General features: G+C 39.9%; 1 protein-coding gene across 6 annotated transcripts in view; it reads left to right on the forward strand.

Annotated features, from left to right (window-relative positions):
* LOC127571287 (trafficking kinesin-binding protein 2-like) overlaps window positions 1-12,358 on the forward strand; it is a 101,780-nt gene that overhangs the window by 25,786 nt on the left and 63,636 nt on the right. For all 6 annotated transcript variants that reach the window (XM_052017580.1, XM_052017567.1, XM_052017575.1 and 3 more), the window contains one exon: window positions 4,128-4,464. In XM_052017580.1, the coding sequence (XP_051873540.1) occupies window positions 4,410-4,464 (55 nt within the window). In that variant the 5' untranslated portion in view covers window positions 4,128-4,409. The remainder of the gene's footprint in view (window positions 1-4,127; window positions 4,465-12,358) is intronic.

The raw sequence follows: 12,358 nt of genomic DNA on the forward strand, positions 1-12,358 counted from the left end.
CAGGCATTCTACAATGACAGTTTACCTGGGTTCTTTTGCACATTAAAAATAGCTGATCAATTACACATAATATTTTGAAACCCATTTTCAGATATGGTACAATATGGTTAACTGAGTTAGACCCTACCATTAACTAGTTTTTCCTACTTCCAAGCTGTCTAGTACATAAGTGGGGGATAAAGCATGCCTTTGACATGAACACCAGTTAGATCAGTTGCCGCTGCTGGTTCATAGCTAAATACAGAAGGGTAAACTTGCATTTGTGTAATTCTTCACTTTCTCTGAATGTCTCAAACAGCATGTCAGAGCAAGTTCTTGTTAAAGGAAATGAGATAAATAATAAATTAGAATTTCAAAGCTGTTAATTGAAGATTGCCTGATTATTAAGGACAGAAAGAAGGCTTCCCTGTTTCTTTTTTGGTGCAGCAAGATTTTACTTTTGCATCCACCTTAGAAAGGAGACAGAGCCTTGAGTTTGTACATTGTACTCGAGTGTGGTCCTAGAATAATGTGGCCAAGTACGAGTGTGAAGCTGGAATGTACAAGTTTAACTTTGAACACATTTAAGGTCTTTCTCTGGATTAGAAATAGCTGTTTATTTTTAATATTAACAATCTTCACATAGGTGGGTAGCAATGAATGCATTTCAGGCTTGTTTATGGGTTGTTACGATATTCCATTAAGTGCAACTTGCTCTGTCAATGACGTGTAGGGTGTCCTATCCTTTGTTAGTTTGAAAATAAATTTATAATCTTCACGCAAAGGTTGGTGCATATTTAGAATGAGCTGCCAGAAATAGTGGTTGAGGAGGCACATTAGAAATGTTTAAAAGCCATCTCGATATGTACGTGTATAAGAGAAGTTTAGAGGGCTATGGGCCAAACACGGCCAGATGGGACTAGCTTGCTGGGCAACACAGACAGTATGGACGAGTTGGGCTGAAGGGACTGTTTCCATGCTGTAAGACTCTGACTCTATGTTAACTGCATATTTTGATTTTCTTCGTAATGTTTTATTTAGGTTTAGCATAACTTCCTGTCTTTTGTATTCTTTGCCTCTGTTTACAAAGTTCAAGATCCCATATGCTTTATTAACTGTTGTTCTGCCATCTGCAGAAGTTGGTGCTTAAACTTTTAGCATTCCTTTTTAAAATTGTGCCATTTCCCTTGTATTATCTTTCCTTGTACATCCCTATCAAGATGTAATCTCTTTTACTTTTTTGTGTAGAATTTCATCTCTCCCATGTCTACCCATCTGTTTGTCAGTCCTCTTAAAGTGCTTTTTCTGGTGTTTACAGTGCTTTCAAGTTTTCCATTATTTGCAAATTTCATCATTTGTTTTTCATCACCACAAGCCATTTGAGACTTGAATTTTTCATTTTTATTTCTGTTGTGTTTGAAATGTTTAGATTTGATTTGCATTTGTGTTAACAATTGGATATATATGGAATCCTTGGTTATGGGGGAATAAGTCTTTAGTCAAAAGGTGCATCCGCTTTCAGTTAAACAAAATTGAAATCATTAATGGTAACATGTGCATAGTATTAACTTATTCAAATTTATTTATTGTGGCCTGGCATCTTTCAACTAAGATAATGCACATCTCTGCAAATCTGGTGCATGTGTGGCAGAATTTTTACTATGAGTTCATTCACAAAGCAGCACCAAGGGATCTATCTACTTGATTCATGAAACATGGTCATGAATCATTGCCTAAACAAATACAAAAGTAACATCTTCTGTTCATCTTTCCCTTATAATTACAGATGTTATAAATAGCATCTGTCCTGCTCCAGAAGTCGGGGAGAATTGACCAGAGGACTGAGTCAGTGAGCTTAGAACTTTAATTATTTCAGTGAAGGACTGCACCATGCTCTTGGTCCTTCAGTGAAATAATTAAAAGTTCTATAAGCTCATTGACTCTTGAGATCAGTTCCTAGTGCGTTGTAATGTTGCTGTGGTGTAGGTAGTTCAGGAAATGAAGTCAGGGAACTGGCAGAAAGGGATTTGCAGCTGCTGCAACGGCCCATCTGTTTAACCATAACACAAGCAGAGTAGAAGACTGCTTGTTTATATAAAAATAAAAGCTTGCATAATGACACTACTGTTAATCAGTGACTGCTGTAAGTGACTCAGATTGAATTTACACACAACTTGCATCATGAATCTATCCTCAGTTTATTGCATTTTTTCTGGGTAAATGGTCTCATTTTTGCTGGAAACTGATAGCATTTTGATCCTTATTTGTGATTGCACTGCCTCATATAAGCTGTTTAAATAGATACTTCATTCTAAAAGTGACTGTTGCAAAATAGCCTCTACCTTATTTCCTGTCTACTGCCATCTGATACACCAAAGGATACATATTCTGGGAGAGATAGGGTGAACCTTGTTTTACGTCTGACATTTTAGCAGTAAATTAATCCAATCCCAGCACATGAGTGCCTATTACACTTGTGTAAGGTTTATTAATAGTTGTATAATAGGCAAAGTGCTATCAAAGATACTGTTAGTCCTGAAAAGCAAATTTGGCAAGGACTTATCCTCTGTATATTTTGTTGAGAAACTTTTTGATTTGTATGTGCATGAGTGCATGCGCAAATGTTGGGCTTTTGGGCAAGAGCCAATATCATTGGCGGAAGTGTCGGAACTACTCAATACAAAATATCCGTGAAATATCTCATTAATATGCAATATTTTTCAGCCATCTTTCAATCTCATTTCCCAATATTTTTAAATTAGTTCTGCCTTTGTTCCTATGTAATTATTACCTAGAGATTACCACCATTGACTTCCTTCTCTTGCTTTTTCTTTCCTCCTTCAAATTGATTCTGCATCTTGACCTTCTGAGACAAGATCATTTCTCACTATTGCAGTGATCTCATCCTTTGACAGATATAACTCGCCTCTTTTTTCTTTCTTCCTATATTATCAAGGTGTTAAGTGTCCCAGATTATTTAGTTCTCAGACAAAAATAGAAAATGCTCGAAACAACACTTAGCAGGCCAAGCAGCGTATGTGGAAAGAGAAAGTGTTGTCTGAGGAAGGGTCTTCAACCTGAAATGTTAACTGTTTCTCTTTCCACTAATATTGCCAGACCTCCTGAGTGTTTCCAGCATTTTCTGTTTTTAAGATTTCCAGCATCTGTGGTTTTTGATTTTTATCTAGGTCCCAACCATGGTCATCTTGCAATCACAACTTTGTAATGGCTATCAAATCATTCCCACTTGTGTGTTCAATTTGTTTATATCATTTTGTGCATGCCGCATACATTCAGATATGGAACTTTTAATTTTGTCTTTACCAATTTGCATACAGTTAAGATACTTTGGAGGTTATCAACTTTTTTAAAAATTTGGATCCTACTCATCATATTGTACTGTTACTGTTTTTACCTGTACTACCTCAATGCACTTTGTACTAACTCAATGTAACTGCACTGTGTAATGAATTGACCTGTACGATCGGTATGCAAGACAAGTTTTTCACTGTACCTTGGTACAAGTAACAATAATATACCAATACTTTCTCAGTGGAGTCACTTTCTTAATCCCACTATATATTGGTACCGACGTGGACCACAACAGCTAGATTTTTCTCTTTCGCCTCTAAGTGCCCCTCCAGAAAAGAGATGTCCTTAAACCTGGCACCAAACAGGTAACACAGCCTTCAATACTCTCACTCATGACTCCACTCCCCAAACTTGAATGGGCCCATTGTCATGGTGCTACTGTTAGTTTGTTCATCCTCACAATGTTTCTTGTTGTCTTTTATCTCCAAGGTAAAAACAGGAGTTGAGCTCTGCATGTATAATAACGTAAAGGCAAAAACCTCTTCTTAGCTTGGCCTCTTCCATTTTACAGCCTTTGCACGATTTACTCCTAAATGTAATTGTGTGGTGGGATTATTGTTACAAAAGTAACAGTTCCTTCTGGTCTTTTCTGCAATGTAATTCTGATGTCACACATACTCACTTGAGATTGTACTGTAAGGTATCATGTCCTCTTGATATTATCCACCTGAAATTATAAAAGTTTAACTTCACTGGCTTCACTGCTAACAATGTTGATGCCAGGAGAGTTCAAGGGATTTGTGCTAAGTGCAATTTGTGTTTTGTTTTTGCTACAGGTTGCATTCGAAGAACAGAGCATTGTGAGCATTCCCTCTACTTGATTCTTTTGCAAGTCGCCAGCCCAGCTTTTAATATTTTCCGTCATTTCATCTTCACTGAATGAGATGTGATCTACAACGGACTTTAAATGCAAATCCGCTCAGCAATACTAAATATTATATGGGATGATATGCGTAATCCTCCTCATGCATTGAATCATCTAGTCTGTTTATTCGAGCTGTTTGGATGGCAGGGGGTCCTTACAAGAGGGAGTTTTCCAAGATGCCTTTGGATAAGTAATGCCAGAAAATAAACCCATGAATGTGGATCAAAAAGAGACGGGGACCATCACTGGTAAGAGAAGAAACCAAGCTCTACATTTGGAGGGACAAAACTTCTTTTGTTTAATTTTTTTTGTTTTCCCCTTTAAGTGTAATGTAAAACTTGAGTATAATTGTAAATTACTTAACTTGGAATGCCTGCTAATTATTGACTTTACTCTTTGGCTGATGGGTCTGAGCACCAGTGAGACATGACCTTGTTCTCTTTCACTCTTTTGCCTGCTGTTTTAGGCATGAAATTAAGGCATGGTGTATTTTTCAGGCAAAGCCATCATGTACAAGATGCTTTTAATTTCAAATGCAACCCAGTGAGCTTGCATGTTACTAGATCTTGTTAAGGCAAGGATTAGAATGGGAGCAGTAGTATCCAGTGACTCTATGTAGTCTTTGGAAGTGGAGAGAGGCAGCAAAACAAGGATTTGGAAAAGAAAACATTTCTGGAATCTAGAAGTGAGTGAGGTACATTTGAGCTTGGAAGTGCTTTATAACAGGGTCCAAATGATGAATGGATACTGGGACATGGAGAAGATTACAGATGTAGGGAAACGGTAAAACCATAAACAGATTGATACAAGAAGCAAAGATTTTGAAATGAGTAATGTTGAGAATATATTGATATCTAGCAAGGATAAGTGTGATGGGGTGGAGGAGTTGGTGTTGAATGACTTGTGATTCAGAAGGACAGATTTCAGAATGGTGATTCAAAATTGTGAAGGACAGAACGTAGTGGAACAAGTACTGTGCTAGAGTAATCATTAATGGAGGTGACTCATCAGGGATAGTACTTCCTCTATCAGTAAGTCATTAGTGGATGGACATGGGCAATGTTGCCAAAGTAGATAAAGGAGGTCCCCATGTTTAAGAGTAGGTTGAACTGGGGGTCAGGTTGCTGAAAGTTTAATAGCATCTCAGCCCCCCAGAGGAATCAAACAGGATAATTTTGGTCTTGCCAATGTTGAATGGAATTGAAAGACATTACTGCTCATCCAAGGCACGATGTAGGGGTAAGATATCAGAAAGCTATCAGAGTTGAGAATTAGAAGTTAAGGAAGAAAAAAAAAAGTCAAAACCAGAACCAAATATTTCTTATATATTTTCTATGTATATCAATTATTGGAAACATAGGCGTGGTTTTGAATCTTGAAGAAATCTATGTCATGTTTCCGCAGCCTGACTTCCTCCTTCTAATAAGTGAAATATTTTGGAGTGCTTCATGCTGATGACATCTGGGTGGGCAGAAGGAAAGATGTTGCAAGAGGTTTACTCAGCTTGTTGGCATAGTTCATAGTGAAACTAACATTTTTAAATTAAGAGATGATGGGGCAGTGGAATTAGCTTTTGATGCAGTACCCATGTTATCATAGAAGGCAGTACCTCTGGGTTGAAGCTGACTTCTAATACTGTCTTGAGGCATTCTCTTAAAGTGGGGTGGCCATTGTACACCACCTGTCAGTGGTCTTGAAAGCAAGGCCTTGCTCCAAGGCAACTGGAGACCAGGCTGAGCTGCAGGACATAGCATACACACATTTGTGTAACCACGTAGGCAGTCCAAATGCATACTGATGCCTTCTGATGGTACTTATACAATTTTACCCCCAAAGCCTTTGAAGCCACAATGTCAGGTGGCATAGATACATAAAGAAGATCATATACCAGAAACAGCAGAAGCTTTCAATCTTGCTGCTGCCTTGCTTCCAATTTGATTAGCTTGTAGCCACAAGCTCAAGAATGGTTTTAATTTGATCAATTTTAGACAAAATTTATTTGATGCTCTAGACAATGTTATAGATGTAATGAAGCAGGATGTGCCTCTTATGTCCAGGTAATTACTAATGGAAGGTTGATAATGAGTGGAAAGTGTAATTCATGGAATGGGCATGAAAGCAAACTTATCATAATAGGAAATACAAAAATTTGGAGATACTCAGCAGGTCAGGCAGCATCTTTGAAGAGAGAAATAGTTAACATTTCAAGTCAATGACCTCCCATTGAGAGCTAAATGAAAAGTTGATAGCATTTTTGAAGTTTATTTTAAATTTCCAACACTTGCCGTTTTTTTTGCTTTTCATTTATCATGGGTTTATGATCCAAAGGTTGCTATACTTTAAAATTTTCAAGATAAGTCTTTGCAGGTTGGCATTAGATACCAACAGAAACTTGGAGATATGAGGATAATTGGTTTTGTGTTGTAAACTATGTAGTGGAAGCTTTTCAATCCAAAAGTAAACACACTTGTGGCTTAATGTGTGGGGTAGAGATTTATTGTGTTGCATGTGCTAAGCACTTGACATGGTAGCATATTTACATTGTACACCACTTCCAAACTTTAGAAGTTGGTCATGCTTTTGTACTCTAACAATGTTGCATAACTTTTAACTCTTAGCTAACTGTACCTTCAATTCTCATGTAATTAGTTCTAACTTCAATTCTGGATGCAACTTGCCTATCTACACAGGTTGATCAGACCTGCCTGTAGTTTTGTTGCAATATTATTTAGTTTTGTCCCCAACCCCCATTTTTATAATACAAAAGAATTACACCATGGCAGTTGATCCAACCCCCTCCATTTTTGATTGTTCATTCCTTGCAAGGCCATGTACCCTAACCCAATTAGTACTGTCATCAATTTTCATTGAAGACTTGCTGTGACAAGGAAGAGCTTCAGCTTATCAGCACCTGAAGAATTTGTTCCTGACAAACATTCTGAAGACTCTTAGACTGAAAAATCTTTATGGAGTAAACACCATAAAAAACACGCTAGTACAGGTGGCTGTGTGGTTGGAGAGAAAGAGTGCAGTGGAGTGAGCTTTAGGTTCTTGGTGCTGGTTGAATTGCACGGAACTGGATGCTTGAGGAAGGTTCAATAGAACTATAATGCTGGGTGTGGGGATGTTGGGGGAGGAGTACATTTTAACTAATTTACTGAGGGATAAGTACTAGCATGTAGTATTGAAAGGGAGAAGAGCATACGTAGAGAGAGATCACTAGGGCAAGAAATTGTTTGGTTTTTTGGATCAAACCTAAGAGCACAAAAAACACAGGCTGATAGCGTATGTACATAAACACATAAGCATATTAAACAATTTTAGGGGTGCCGGTGCAATTAGTTCATGACGTGGCAATAATAGAGACATGGGTTAATAGAAAGAATAGGATTGGATACCATGCATTACTGAATGCAGTAAGGAGATACAAAACTGCGGAATCTGGAGCAAAGAATGAGCTTTTGGGAGGAATTCAGCAGGTCAGGCAGCATCTGTTGAGGGAAATGAACAGTTGATGTTGTTATGTACTAGCAACAAAAGAAACACAATGAGCCATGTCTAAATGTTAGAATTTATTAATAACTACTTGTAATAATGAGAGAAGTAAAAACTTTAGATATTAAACATTGACCCCAAAATAAACTCGAAGTGTGTGTGGCAAGTTCCCAAACCCCCAAGTCTAGGAACAGTTCTCAAAGTTCAATTCAGCGAGTCATAAAGTAAAACTGAGAAAAGGTTTCTGAAAACCACAGTAGAATGTGGAGAGAATGTAGAGAGAAGGAATTTACGAAATCCACAAGTTCCGCGATGGAACCCGTACGACACCTCAATCACTGAAGATCTCCATTGCTTTGTTCTGAAGTATCTGCCACACCGAGGGCACTCGATACGTGGCCGCCCACAGATGTACCTGCTTTCCAGTACAGGTTAACGACAACACAGATTGCTCCAAAAATCCATACATGGATTGTATAGTGACAGTCACAACTATTGTTCTTCATCCATAGATACAGAGACTGGCAGTCAGTGCCACCAACTCTCCCTCTCTCTCCATTTGTCTCTCTGTGCAACTGCCAGTATGCTCCAGTTATAGTCTTTTTTTCACCCGCAGTAGTCAGATAAAGCCACACGCACACTACTGTCCAGGTGCCTTAAAGGGGCACTCGCCAAGTACCAACCTAGCTCGTAACAATGTTTCGGGTTGAGACCCTTCATCTGTACTAAAAGTAGAGGGGAGATGGCCAGTATAAAGAAGCTGTGGGGGAGCACTGGGGCAAGAGCTGGCAAATGATAGGAAGATCCAGGTGAGAGGGGTTAATTGGCAATTGGAGTCAATCAGGTGTGTGAGGGAGGGGCAGGGAGAGCGACAGAGGTAATTGGTGGAGACAACAAAGGGCTATAGATTGTGGAAACCAATAAGAAGGAAGGTGAAGAGTGGAACCAAATTAAGGAGGAATGGTGGGCAGATGAGAATGGGGGAGGGAATAGGGGACCTAGTGGGATTGGTGTGTGGGTGATGGACAGGTGGAGTAGGTGGGGGATGGGAAGGAAACGAATAAAGGAGGCTGGGGAGGTGGTTTGGAGAGGACCTGGATAGATCAGAAGGAGAGAGAAAGGGACGGTGAGGGAGTGGATTACCTGAAACTGGAGAATTCAATGTTCATGCTGTTGGGTTGTCATGAGGTGGTGTTCTCCTAGTATGCGTTTGACCTTGACCTGGCAGTAGAGGAGGCTGAAGATACAGTATATGAAGGGGAATTAAAATGGCTAGCAACTGGGAGCTCCAGATGGCCATGGTAGACAGAGGGCAGGTGCTCGGTAAAGCAGTCGCCTAGTCTGCGCTTGGTCTTGCCATGCAATATGTTCACTGGGGATAGGGAAGGCACCAAGGTTGGGGGGAGGGGTAGGCAGGCAGGCTTCAGGGGGATACAGGATGGTGAGAGTTGGTATTGAAGTAGAAGAATATTTTAGTGCTGGAGAGAGAAGGTGTACTGGTGTGGTCATGGTCAGATGCTAGTTGAGAAATAATTGAGTTGCAATTACCCTATTGAGAGTATTCAAAGGGCCATCGAGCAGTGGGAAGAATGGCGAGGAGCAAATATGCAGGGAAGTGCAAAAGCCCAGAGAGTTGTAATAACTAGGGACTTCAACTGACCTAAAATAGACTGGGATAATCCAAGGGGTAGAGGGAGGGAGGAATTTTTTAAATGTGTTCGGGAGAATTTTCTTGACCATTATTTTACAGCCCAAAACAATGGGTGGCGTTGCTGGTCTTTTTCTGTGGAATGCGATGGGGCTGAGTGGAGTAGGTTCAGTGGTCGAGATTTTAGGGAATAATGCTTGTCTTTCCACAAGCATTGGGAAAAGAAATGGATTCTTCAAATGTAAAATAACCAATTGGAAAAGGACCAGTTTCAGTAGCATGGGAGACAATCTGACATGAGTAAATTGTAATTGAAGATTGGTGATCAAAATTGTAATTGATTAATGGGTGACCTTTGAGGAGATGGTTCAAGTACTTTCTCATAGTTCCCTGACCTGGACCTTCAGCAATTTGCCTACTGCCACAACAGGTCTACAGCAGATGCAATCTCACTGGCTCTTCACTCTGGAGCACCTAGACAACAACAATACATGCATCGGGCTGCTGTTTATCGATTACAGCTCGGCATTCAACACCATCATCCTTCAGTACTATTCAACAAGCTTCAAAACCTGGGCCTCTGCACTGCAACTGGATCCTTGATTTCCTTATTGGGAGATCACAGTCGGTGCGGATTGGTAATAACATCTTCCCCTCGCTGATAATCGACACAGGCAGACCTCAAGGATGCATGCTGAGCCCACTGCTCTACTTGCTTTACACTTAACTGTGTGGCGAGGTACAGCTCAAACGCCATCTATAAATTTGCCGATGACACTACTGTTGTTGGCAGAATCTCAGATGGCAATGAGGAGGCATACAGGAGTGAGATAGATCAGCTGGTTGAGTGGTGTCGCAGCAACAACCTCGCACTCAACGTCAGCAAGACCAAGGAATTGATTGTGGACTTCAGGAAGGGGAAGTCAGGAGAACACACACCAATCCTTATTGAGGGGTCAGCAGTGGAAAGAGTGAGTAGCTTCATGTTCCTGGGTGTCAACAGCTCGGAGGATCTGTCCTGGGCCCAATACATTAATGCACTCACGAAGAAGGCACACCAGTGGCTCTACTTCATGAGGAGTTTGAGGAGATTTGGTATGTCACCAAAGACTCTTGCGAATTTCTACAGATGTATGGTGGAGACCTTTCTGACTGGTTGCGTCACTGCCTGGTATGGAGGCTCCAATGTGCAGGATCAAGAGGCTGCAGTGGGTTGTAGACTCAACCAGCTTCATCATGGGCACAACCCTCCCACCATCGAGGATACCTTCAAGTGGTGTTGCCTCAAGAAGGTGGCATCCATCATGAAGGACCTTCACCATCTGGGCTATGCCCTCTTCTCATTACTACCATCGGGGAGGGGGTACAGGAGCCTGAAGATGCACGCTCAACATTTTAAGAACAACTTCTTCCCCTCCACCATCAGATTTCTGAACGGTCCATGGACGCTACACTTTTTTTTGGTAACTTGTAGTAATGTTTACATCTTGCACTGTACTGCTGCCACAAAACAACAAATTTCTCGACATATGTCACTGATGTTAAACCTGAAAATAAAAGTAGTGAATCGTTGTTTATCTGGACCAGAGGGGTGTGCAGTGGTGTTCCTCATTAGATTTCTTAATGTTTGATGACTTGAACTTGGGTGTACAGGGCCTAGTTTCCAAATTAACAGATAATATAAAACTTGGAAGCACAATCAGCTGTGAGGAGGATAGTAATAGATTTTGAGGATGAAATCGGGCTGATGTAATGGGTATGTCAGTTAAAACTTAAAGTAGAAATATGTTGAAACAACAAGGAGATGCATAATAGATTAGAGGCACACTTCTAAAAGGGCTACAGGAACAATCTTGAAGTATATGTGCATAAGTGGTTGAAAGTAACAGGGCAGGTTGAGAAATCTGAGACCATGCCCTTTTAAAATGGCATCAGGCAAAGAAGTCAAGATGAACCAATAGAAAACACTGATTTGCTACAACAGGAGTTTTGTTTAAGGTTCTGGATACCACTTTTAAGGAAAGATGTAAAAGCCAAAGAAGGGGTTCAGAGGAGATTTACTAGATTGGTTCCAGGAATGAGTTATTTTAATTATTGGATGAGCTGAAGTTATTCTCCTTGCAACAAAGGAGCTTAAGATGGGATTTGATAAAAATCACACAGGATCAAGTGCAATGTTCCCATTGGCAAAAAGGTCAAACACCAGAGGATTGGCAAAAGCACAAATAGATGTGAGGAAAATTTTTAAGCAGCTTGTGGTTGGAATCTGAAGTACACCAGCAAAAGGATATTGTGTCAGTCATGTCATTCAAAAAAGGAACTGGTTAAATATTTGAAAGAAAATAATTTGCAAAGGGAGAGGACAGGGAGGTTGGAATAACTGGATTGCTCTCACACACAGCTGGCAGAGTCTCTTTACACTGAATAGCCTCCTCAGTGCTTTAACCTCTTAATGGTAGCAAAATATAGTTGTGAACTGAAAATTAATCTGTGGGGTAATTGGAGAAAAGCCAACAAATAGTCAAAGTTAGACAATTTATTCGAAGACGTACCACATTCATGACAGGCTGAATGATAATCTTCAGCACTATATGATTCTGCAATTCTGACTAGGTTTATAGGACAAGTGTCAGAAATGGAAGGAAGCTTGTATGGACCCTGAACATCAGCCTAGTTTGGGGAAAATATAGCACATTACTGTCAAGTTAATTTTGGTCTGTATGAATTTTAAGAATGCAATCAACAGCTGCATTTAATTCCTTACAGTCATTCCTAAAATGGTGCTTTATAAAATTAGTTTAATATGTTTCACTATCCACATCAGTTTTTTTTCCAGTACTTGCCTCCCAGAGAGTTTAACAGATGTCGCATGATGCACACAGGAGTACATGTATCTTACAGCAAAATCTTGAACTTTACTCTAACCGGATCCTCTGAGAAGAAAATGGTGATATTGACAATCTACAGTAACTGCATGAGTGTATTAAATTAGAATAATA

This window comes from Pristis pectinata, chromosome 1 (assembly GCF_009764475.1).
Source record: "Pristis pectinata isolate sPriPec2 chromosome 1, sPriPec2.1.pri, whole genome shotgun sequence".
Classification (NCBI taxonomy): domain Eukaryota; kingdom Metazoa; phylum Chordata; class Chondrichthyes; order Rhinopristiformes; family Pristidae; genus Pristis; species Pristis pectinata.